This window comes from Anarrhichthys ocellatus, unplaced genomic scaffold, assembly GCF_004355925.1.
Source record: "Anarrhichthys ocellatus isolate YVR2014 unplaced genomic scaffold, GSC_Weel_1.0 scaffold17, whole genome shotgun sequence".
Classification (NCBI taxonomy): domain Eukaryota; kingdom Metazoa; phylum Chordata; class Actinopteri; order Perciformes; family Anarhichadidae; genus Anarrhichthys; species Anarrhichthys ocellatus.
The window spans coordinates 4,277,548-4,289,219 of NW_022280047.1; the positions used below are offsets into that span (position 1 = coordinate 4,277,548).

The window sequence follows — 11,672 nt, forward strand, 5'->3', positions numbered from 1 at the left end:
GAATGATCACATATTTTGTATGTAAAATCAAAATCTCCAAAGAACTAACTTTCAGGCAAAGGTAAAAAATACAATATTCATCTCGGAATTTTCGGGGAGTGGAAGGAAACGTAGCTTTGAAATACCCAAGTACTTCTTAATTAGTGTATTATTACTGATACATAAACATGTAAGTGGCATTTTTATTAAGCTGTTGAGGTGAAATGTAACTATTTTTTAACGATGTGCTATTGGATAGATTAATGTACATCTATTCATTGTGAGTCAGTAGCTGTCAAATAAATGCAGTGGAGCACTCCAACACTAGGTGGTGTGCGTCGCCTAGAAATGAAGCAAGAATTACAGCAGCAGAGCAGAGCGGACCTGCGGTTCAGAGGGCAATCCCTCCGCCATGCTTCTCTATAGTCAGCAGAGAGAGAGAGAGAACACAGAGACCCACTGATAGAATTTGATTTATTTCCTATAATCTCAAAAACATACTTCTTACTTTGCTTGCACTCTTGAGAAACAAATATATTCAGTAATATGTAAAGTCATACTGTTCTACAATGACATTTGACCAGAGTGACTGTCAGGCCACGGCCACATAGCTATTCCTCTATCAAATGAATCTTGACTGGAGATCAATACAATAATTTATTTCATGGCTACTAGCATAAAATCATAATATCACACACATACAACGGGTGCACACGCACAAAGAACGTGTACACACGTATGCGCAGGGTCTATCCCTTTTCTTGGATTTACAACAGTATGGCATGGACTAAGTAACCTCCCTGACTATCGTTCACAATAACACTGCATTTTGACATGATAATACGAGATCAATCAACACCCAACAGTTAGCAGGAACAGCATATAGTACGTGAATACATTTGTACAAAAGGTATACGCAAACAATACACTATATTACGTCATTTGTCTGTTCAACATGGCAGGTACACACACGCGCGCACGCACACACACACACTCGCTTTTTTTCAGAGATTGTACATCAGTTTCACAGCCATTCTGACCAAACTGTCTCTCACATACTGCAGATAGAGTCATAGTACTCGAGGACAGGAGAAACTATGTACAGGGTTTCATTCACAAAATATTGCACTTATTGGCCCATTGCATCTCACAGCAAGTGCTATGACAATGCTTCTAAATCTGTAACACAGAGTGATATATATATACACTATCTTATTATATAAATCTACGTCAGGACTGGCTTCATGCAATATTTATTTTTTTTTTTATTCAACTATGCAACAAACAACTCACGATGCAAAAGGAATTGTATTGTTTTGGCACAAACGTTTTTGCAGAACTGAAAGGCTTTCTGGATTTTAAAAGGGGCTCCAACTTTCATATCATATGGGCTTGAGTTATCATTAAGACCACTACTATCTATAATGTTTTTCTTTCAGGAGGGAATTATTTTATAGCACAAACATGAAATTTTAGCATGCTGAATGAAACTTTTTTTTTTTTTTTTTTTTTATATGGCTGTTTATTCCATGCCAGAGCTGATCACTTGTTATATATCACACACTGTACTGTGCCATGTCAGTGTGTGTATTGAATGAAATGCTGGATCGTTGCTATCATGTGGAGTTGAGGATGTTTAGGTTCTATCTTTAGATAAAACAGCACATATGATTGACTTTTTGGCAGCATGCTCATCGCATTAAACTATAAAGGGTCAACTTAGAGGCTAAGCATATAGAAGTAGTTGCTTTTAAGAATTACAGATATACTTATCAGAGAAATCACACATCTACAGACAGCAAAACGTAGAATAGTACTCACATCAACATTACACATACTGGATTCATTCCAAAAGTAAAGCAAGACAGGGGAACGTACGGAGGCCGTGTTGGAGATGCTAAAAGGCCACTTTTTTTTTTTATCCAAGGTAGACGACCTTTTTTCGATGACAGAGTTTCACTCATTTGTCACATAATACTCACACTCGTGCAAACCCACACACACACTTACTGTACAGTCACACAACAGCCACACACTCACTACACGAATGAAAGCCGCTACATCCTTTAGTGCACTAAATCATAGATTTGGCAGCTTTAGGAGACAAAATAATCCTATAAAAGGAAAATTCATACTGTACAAAAAATAAAAGTCAAAGCACTCACTTACTCTATCTCTCATTTTATAATTATTCTAGGTCTTAAAGATTTTTAAAGGTCTTAAGGACTAACTGTACATCATGTCTATGGACTATTTCCAGCCTTATCCAACAGGCTTGGTTTATGACCATACTAACTAGCTGAGGAATGAGAATATGGTGTCTCTACGTTTTGGATATCCTGTAATGTCAAACAGTTTACAATAGCCATGTGTGTTTGTCTGGTTATTTGCTCTTGATATAAGGTGATAAAGTTGAGAGATAGTACGACGGCATTTTGTAATTCTACCACTAAACAGGGTTTGAACTGTAGTCCAGAGAAAGCAGCACTAGCAGGAGTGATAAGGGAGAATACAACTCTGCACACTCTACCACCTTACAGGACCCGCGCTGCCCTCCCCCTTTTTGCTTCCTGACATCAGTCACTAACAGTTGCATCCAGGCTGCTGGAGGGGCGGAGCGCTGTCTGTGAGTTTGGCAGTGGGAGCTCCTGTGGTGACGGCCGGATCCGAGTCCAAGCTCTCGGACATCTTGTCGCAAATGAGGTCGACGAGACGTTCAAAGGTCTGCTTCACGTTGACGTTGTCCTTGGCGCTGGTCTCAAAGAATTCGAAACCTTGGAAAGAGGGAGAGTTAGCAACATGAGAACAGGAGGAGACAAGACAACCAGCGTATGATAAATATTTAGTAAAGTATTACATTTTTAGGACGAGCTTTGAGAGGTATTGTTGCTGATGAAAGCTGCTTCTATGTAGCAGTAGGATAATATCCTAAAAGGTAACAAAAGCACTGGCAAGTGAAAAAAAGGCCAAAAGACATAAAGGGTTGAATGTTGCTCCAAGACTTACCCAGCTGTTCTGCCAGCAGTCTGCCGTTGTCCACTGAGACCACTCTCTCTTCTTCCATATCACACTTATTTCCAGCCAGCACCACCTGTGCATTATCCCACGAGTAGGTTTTTATCTGAGTTGACCTGCGCATAATCAGAAAAACGTTTTTTTTTGTCAAAGCATCACAGTCAAATAAATGCTGTTGCTGAATTTTATAATAACTTGTCAGGATTGTCTTTGTGCCACTTTTTACTGGACGGGATCCTGAAAGTTTGTAGAGCGAAGGACATGATGTAAAGTTCATTCCCCGTTTGGACCAGTCATGAACAGCGATTACATCACCATGCGTTTGGCATCATGAAACACTTGAGTCACTGTTAGCAGCCATGCAAAAGTGGGTCAATTACCGGTCTGTGCTGAACACGTGTAAGCACTATTACGCAGATGTAGGTTATCACTTGGTATTTTCTAGCTATCTGGCATTGACATGTGTGATACTTTACATCCTTTCCTTTGGATTTGTTCTTCGGCTCCTGCTAACTTCTGATTGGTAAGCTATTAATCGTACGTGCCACACACAGCCTGCTGGATATTAAAGCTACACGGGGAAAAGTTATAGTCTCTGACATGGCATATGGGGAAAACTGGTTTGTTACTAAATAATGGCGAACTATACCGAAGATGCACACAGCTTGCAAATGTGAATTTGAGCTCTGTGTCTTTCACCTTAAAGCCAGGAAAATGATTTACATCCCAGATTGTGATGTTCCGGCGCGATAACAATGACAATTTCAGAAAATTGACTGTGAATCAGAGAGGCGCTTGTTCTCAAAGCACTTTGAGGAGGCATTTCGGGAACAAATATCTCCTGTGGTGTTGCAGTCTGACTAAAAGTAGGGCAGCTTACACACTACAGGCTGAAATCACTAGAGAAAGAGCCAGTAAGAAAGAGAGGAAGAAACAACAAGCTGGAGAGAGAGAGAGAGAGAGAGAGAGAGAGAGAGAGAGAGAGACAGAGAGACAGAGAGACAGAGAGCAGCATGTTGTTGGCACTCCTCTCTCTCTGTCCAGTTCGGACTTGTTAGCGGTTCAGATGTGGGTCATTTTGAAGCCAACTGCTGATAATATTCACTGACAGAATAAACATTTGTGTTTGCATCCAGTCAAACAGAGCTGCGAGTGCAGGCTATAAAAGGTCTGTACGTTTACCGGTGCATTTTGAACAACGTAGCCTCTGGAGAACAGAGACAGGATAATTGGAAGGTACACGCACATCCTTTGAGATGGTTGCTGTAATCAAATGGTTTGTGTAATTAATTTGCATGATTTCTTTCAAGTCCATTTGATGTCAGCGTTACAATATTTCCCTGTTTTGTCCCTGTCACGGGCAGGAAATGAGCACGTCACAAGCTTAATTCAGCCACCGTCGGGGAAGGAACTGTTGCCATGGCAGCCTCTTTTTTTCCCTACAACCTTGTCACAAGGAACAAGGGAAAGAGAAAGTGGGATTTAAGCCTGTGGCAAAGGCAAAAAAAAGGGGGGGGGGGGGATTCTGGTTATATGAAGGGTAAAAGAACGAGCCTCTTCCTGTGTGTACAGTGGAGTGATTTGTGCACAGTCTGGTCCGTCAGCTCACAGGTAAAACTCTCCAGGATTGTTGCTGCCACTGACACACTTGGCTCCATTCATTACCATATACCTATCACAGACAGTGCTCAGACTGCAGTATTCCATCAAAGTGTCAGACAGGCCTTAACAGAATAATAGGTGTGTCGGGCGCCGACCTCTGTTCACAAGAAAGCCTTGTTTCTTCTTAATGACTGGAAATCTATTTCAACACAAGTCATGCTAATAATAGTGCAGCATCTCAGTTGAGCACCGGGCTTTAATATGTGCGCACTTTAAATGCAGCTGCTTTAACCATGACAAGTGCTTCCTAAAGCAGCTGTCAAGTGCTGCTAGCTAAGTGACGAGGGCCAAGAAGACACTGACCTTAATAGTGATTGTCATAGTCCTACAATGGGTGCAAGCCACGTGGCATGCAGGCCCAGAGTCAACTGCAAAAATACCCAAAGGAACATCGTCAGAATGTAAATCAAACATGTTTACATCTGCTTGGCAGAGCTGAAATTCCTTGGCGTTTCACAAAAGCGTCCTCGCTGTTGTGCCGATGAGGACGCGTTTGTTTCTAGAGCAAGAATCCTAACCCAGAAACCTGGATTCTGCAGCCATTTCGAACGTCGCCTTGCGAGTCCTGTTTTAGACACCAATGCATCATCATAAGTCAGTGACATTTGGGCTCGGCTCAGAGCTGCTCCTCCTACAGACGCTTCTATGACTCATGAATGGACGAGAGCCATGACCTTGACAAGTTTCCCCTAGATCTCCAAGCCTGATAACAATGCACACATGCACACCACACAACAACACTGTCAAACATGAGAGAGACAATACTGTAGAGAAAGGGATGGTATCATGTACAATATCGAGTGTGCAGGACTGATTCCATTATGGAGACAAACAGGAAGCCCTTTTTTTCTCCGTTGATCTGAGGCTCATACATATTCAGTACAACACACAGGAAGAGATCGGACGAGAGATGACAACTGCATTAAAACATTGTCCAAAACGACCCAACATTGACTCCAAAGAGCTCGGGGCGACTCACCAGTCCTGCACAGCGCCGAAGGACTCCTCGTTGGTGATGTCGTACATTAGGATGAAGCCCATGGCCCCGCGGTAGTAGGCAGTGGTGATGGTCCTGTAGCGCTCCTGGCCGGCTGTGTCCTACACACAGAAAGCATGATTGAGCATTGACGTTAGCCAGCTGACTGATAATTAGGCTCAGCAACTTTGACACGATGCTGCACAGCACAAATGCGAGTCCATAATGGTAAATGTGAAGCCATGTGCATTATTATTCCTGCAGCTAATTATGCATACTAAATGAATCTTCGGCTACAATCTGAGCAGAGATGACAGAGGATCTACTTTTCTATTTTCTATCTACGTTTACGTATGCCGATGTTTGTTGTGTTTGTGATGTGGACATAATCATTAGGCTAACTGCCTCACTGGCTTTGCATTGATAAGATGCCAAAAAACAGCAAGTCCATTTAGGATGATGTGATTGATTCTTTCCTCTCCTCAGCTGTGTTACACACTCCGTGGTGCAGTATTCAGAGCTCAGCTCATGGCATGCATTTCTTAGAAAAAAGGGGCTAAAAATAGAGATAAAAATGATTTCAACATTGGGAAAGTGCTTGCTGTTCATGATAAGACTGAACAAAATTGCTCCAAGGCAAAGCAGGCGAGTGATTACACAGCATTCGAGGAGTAGTACATTGTGCACAGATTGCCCTGGAAACATGTGGCCACTGCAGCCTTTGCAACGAGATGTCAATGAAAATGCTAATGGCTCCCAATGCAGACAGATGAAGCTCTTCTGTGTGTCCATGAGGAGAGAGGAGGCGTGTGAGCTCAGGAATATTTTTTGTTTGTTCACAGAAGTGTCGATTTGTTGTTTTTACGGTACATTATATAATACTCAAGCCCAATGATGTCCCTCCTGTTTCTACTGTATGTTTACTGTGCTGTGGTTCCACCCACAACACAGTGTTTTGCAGGCTTCTGTGAATCATGATGGAGCACTTCTGGCTGCTCCACTTGGCTCTTTGTTAAAACAGAAGCTCGACAGGCAGCACTGGATGGTATTTGCCACAGTGGTGTTGCTTTCTGTCAGCCTGCACATGGCTGCAACAGTGTGCCTGTTATAGCCAGAGGACAGCGCTGACCTTCACTCCACAGAGACAGAGCTCACAGCAGGCCGAGCTTCCACACACAGCACAGCTAGGACCTTTTGTGGGTTTACAATAACACCCAAAAAATGCATGTGGATGTGTGCATCTTTAATGTCAGGAGCTAGTGTGTTAAAATAGCATAAAAAGAAAGAAAAATATGTTCTTGGGGATTTCTACTGTCATTGTGTGATTACCAATTCCTGAAACAGTATGTACAAGTCATCTGAATGTTTTTACTTCAGTCGTTCTTTCTTTTTTCTTGTCTGAGTTCTGAGGTTTGGACATTTCAGTAGCGTATTGATTCTTTACCGAGTGCTTGGCAATGACCTTTGCATTTCCAGGCTATTTCAGTGAGCCGGTTTGCTTGTTCTCAGTTAAAAAGACAGAGCAGGACAGGAAAAAAAAAAAAGTGCTGAGTCCCGTGAATTGGAGCTCCTTGAAAAGCGTTGCCTCTAGTCTGCGGATCACCATAAATCAATCCAAGAAGCTGACTGCTTCAAGTGGAGAGGCAGTGAGCGCAGGCTGACACGCGCCTGAACTCGTTTTGATTCACTAAAGTGAGTTTTAAGTGTTTTATGAGGTCCATCTTGGCAATGCTCGCCGATGTGCTTCATTCACTTCAGCCAAGTAAAACAACTGGGACAACTCGGATGCATTTTGATACTTTTATCTCTCAGCAGATGCATGGTGTGACTGCCACAATGACATCAGACAACAGCTATCACCTTAAATGGCTACTTACTGTAAGTCATCTCTCTTTGAGTCCAACTTAAAAATCAGACCAATTCATTTAGATGCAAGGGCAATATTGTCTTTCATCTCTAAATATACTTGTCTTTGCTAATTATGAAAACACATCATCCCGATTAGCCAATTCATTTTGTAGTCATTTGACTGTTCACATCTATAGTTTTTACATCCTGCTGGAGAGCTTCTTCTTTGTCCGTCTGTGTGTTTAGCAAAAACCAAATGCCTGGAGGTGGCTAATTGCTACAAAAGACAGCAGTTATGACAAGAGAGACTAAACCCTCTGAAGGAACGTTGCCATTTGGTGAAGCACACAGAAGAAAATGGTAAAAAAAAGAAAAAAGAAATAGAGAGAAAGAGAGGAACTTTTATCTATCTCAGTGGAGTTACAAGATAATCTGCTACAACAGCTCAGATTAACAACTAATTAAACAGCCTTAGACATTCTTCAGTTTCCCACACATTCTGAGGAAGGTGTTGCTTCTGTGTTCTTGCCCACCGTGTGCCAAACTAACACTTACTAGTCTCTTGTCAGTAATGTTGAGACTTCCATCTGTCTCCATACTTTCACCGAGGGGTGTTAAACAGGAAAACACAGTGTAGCCTCTCCTGAAGCTTCCTTCAACTAATTAAAAAACACAGCTGACGTGTTTCTAAGAATTAAAGAGAGGGATGAGTTTTCAAGTTGTGAATTGAGACGCTGAAATTCAAACATTATAAAAATGTCTTATTTAGGATGGTCAAAAAACCTCACTTTATGAGGGAAATGGTCCTATTTTGTGTATATTGATCTTTTAAAAGATTGCTTAAGATGATGTCAAAGTCCTTTGTTATCGTTTATCTATACCTAGAAACCCGAGATGGTAAAAGAAATAAGATTAGCTTCAAATGTACATTCTGTACTTTGACTGAAGTACATATAACATAATGCAAACATCAAGAGATGAAAAGGGAAGTGCGTCCAAGCATATCAAGCAAGCATGATCTGTCCAAAAAACGTGACTAAATTGAGTTAATGCATAGGTGATCCCGTAGGACCAAGCAGCCATCAAGTCACAACCTGTCACAGACCTTGAAACATATTGATCTATGTAGAAAGATACGGTCAGGGGTCAGGAGACAGTGGGCTCTGGGCACAGACTGACATCCTTTTACAGACATGACAGGAGTCAGTCTGCATGAACACAAGGACGGAGAGGAATGAGGGGGCAGGGCGGCTCCGGGGAGCCCCTGCTCCCCTTAGATAGTCCTCCAGGAGACCTTGGAGGACAACAGTCAACAGATTTCTTCCACACACCTACTGTAACATGCAAATGCTCTGGATTTAACTGAATTTAATTGAAATGTGTGCATGGTTGACATGACAACCATGAAACCAAGAAACGTGACATGTGACATGAAAGGAAAAACACTGTTACAGCTTGTTGTATGCTGCTGGTTTGTAGTCTAGAAATGCATTTTTCTGCCTTCTATAAATTACCATCATTAGATCATAATCATATTCTATTCGCCTTTAAATAGACAGATTAGACAGAAAGCAGGTCCTTCCAGTGTAAACAGCAAATAAGTAGGTCATCATCCTGTGTTGACCAGCCAAGGAGTGCAAGATAAGCAAATACAACATATCTTTGACGGCCATATTCCAGTTTCATCTGGTTTGGTCCGGAACCAAACATTTGGTAAATGTTTAATGCTAATATCTTAATATGTCATACCCAGATCTGCAGTTTGATCCTCTTGTCATTCTTGTAGACCGTCTTTACTTTGAAGTCAATGCCCACTGTGCTGACGAAGGCCGAAGTGAAGGCGTCGTCAGCGTAGCGGAACAGGAAAGACGTTTTGCCCACGCTGCTGTTGCCGATGATCAGCAGCTTGAACATGTAGTCAAAGTTTTGGTCCCCTCCCTCTCCCTTCCCTTTGACATCCTGAGTGGCAGCCATCTGCAAAACAAACAAACAAACATGAGAGACGCTGAGAAGAATAAATTAAGAGCTTCACCTTGAGTTACTGTGAAGCTAATGTGAACCCAACTAAGAAGAAACTAATGATTTGTTTTCCAGATGACTCTAGATGTTGCACACAGTAGTGTAGTACACACTTGCTCTTCAGGCCACAGATCAGAGGTGACAGAAGGCTGTGCCAGGCAAACCAGCATGACCAACGCAGCAAGCTGTTGTATTGATGAGTATTAGATAACCAGGATTTTAAAGAGCTGACTTTGTATTCTCCAATGCCAAAATGATTCCGTCAATGTAACTAAGGGATTATTATAATGATGTTATTACCGTTACCACTTAAGGATCTCATGAATACAAATCAGATGCAGTATTTTTTAATTACTTGGCAAAGTACACCTATATTGTATTGGAGCAAAACATGTCAAACAATTATTTTACATCCCAGTTAAAATGTGAGTGTGATGTTTTGATTTGACTTATTAAGAGCTTTCCTACTAGTAATACACTCAAATTTCACCAGCCAGTAAATCTTCCATATTAAAACTGTTGTGACCTACTGTTGTGCAATAAACATGTATTTTCCACCTTAACAACGCATCTATACCGAGTATTTCCGCTGCAAGCTGTTAGCAGTCAGCGACCAGAGAGGACACGAGTACTACGAGCAACATGTCAAGAGCACAGTCATCATTGCTCCAAGGTGAATGTTTTGACAAAGCCACAGCGCTCATGTGCTAAACGAGATCTCCTTGTAGCCCATCTAGTTATAAAAGATGCCGGACCTCCATCCTGCACATCCTGCACCGGCGGTTTCTGGTCGCTTCCGCGTATGAAAAAAAACACCAAAAAAAAAAGAAGAAAGAAACCCAACACCGAGGCAGTATTTGCAAGGACACCGCTTTGAAATAATCAGTGCAATGCTGCACACACCACGATAACAGCAGCCATCTGATATGTAATTACACGATGCAGTTAAAGCAGGGAGCTGCATGCCAGCTAATGCTAGACGAGCTATTCTGGGCACGAGGTCATTTTATGAATTAATTAAATTCTTCTACATAACTATTAATAAATGAAACGCGTTAAAGACATTGTGTGGACAAACCTGTTTTGAAGGCCTCGGCTCTATCTGTATCTGCCCCTGTTTTGCAGAACACGGTTGTTTTTTGATTGTGAGTGTAATGCAGCCGTTGATTTTCTTCCCCCCGTGTCTCTCTTTCTCTCTGGAGCGCCGACCAATTTCAGCACCTGGGAGCTGTCCCCTCCGCTTCGGATATTGTGGCACGCGCCCCTGAGCTGGCTCGCGTGAGATGAGCACGAGCAGAGGAAAGTGCGCGTCATGCGTGTCTCTGACGTCACCTGGCAGAAAGGGCCGAGAGGGATGGGGGGGGTTGTAGTTTTTTTTATCACGGCATCAGCGCAGAGTCCGAGAGGGGCGTCGAAAGTCGGGTTTCGACTGCATTTCCCAGCATGCAGCGCGGCACAGATGTCAGCAGCTGTGCGATTTACCGTGGAAGCGCAGGAAAAGCTCTGTAGTTCGTGCTGCAATAAGCATCAGACGTCGCCGACAGACGCGCCACACATTGCAAGAGAGAGACTACAATTAAACTGCAATACAACTGGAAACATTTGTTCAGCATCTCACTGCTGTGAGACATCGTGTGATGCTCTCTCTCTCTCTCTCTCTCTCTCTCTCTCTCTCTCTCTCTCTCTCCATATAGCTTTACAATTAAATCATGCATCTTACCTTCCCGTACAAGTCCATTGTGTGTCTGTTATAAAACCCCCTCCAGTAGCCTTTTATAAACTCGAAGCTGGGCAGTATATTTTTAAGCAAATATGATGGCCTCTCCTTTTGCGTCACTGTGGTCTGTCTTGCCTCCCCCCACCCTACCCCCCGCCCATGCAGCCAGCTCCGTCCAGAGACCAAGCGGCTGAGCAAATAAAGAGAGGCCTGAGTGGTAGATGAATGGATGAATATTATTATTGTGGGCCTTTTCAATGGGAGCAAGTGCAGGGTGAGGCCGCGGCGGAAGTGGAACAAATGGACATCTTTGCAATTGTAATGACGTCGGCCCTCTTTTATTACAAGCCCTGCATAATCAATTTGAAATGGGGCAAATGCAAAACTGCTCCATCGACATAATGAGGTGAGGACCAACAGGCTCATACCAGCAATTATTCAGCCTTTAATTAAGTA

The 11,672-nt window shown here is 42.5% G+C and overlaps 1 protein-coding gene across 1 annotated transcript; it reads right to left on the reverse strand.

Annotated features, from left to right (window-relative positions):
- Nucleotides 1–439: 439 nt before the first annotated feature.
- On the reverse strand, nucleotides 440–10,808 carry rab3c (RAB3C, member RAS oncogene family). The gene is made up of 5 exons (XM_031856643.1): nucleotides 10,578–10,808; nucleotides 9,230–9,454; nucleotides 5,636–5,754; nucleotides 2,986–3,110; nucleotides 440–2,753 (listed from the first exon to the last, which is right to left on the reverse strand). The coding sequence occupies exons 2-5, from the start codon at nucleotides 9,452–9,454 to the stop codon at nucleotides 2,563–2,565; spliced, it is 660 nt and encodes a 219-aa protein (XP_031712503.1). The 5' UTR covers nucleotides 10,578–10,808; the 3' UTR covers nucleotides 440–2,562.
- Nucleotides 10,809–11,672: the final 864 nt, after the last annotated feature.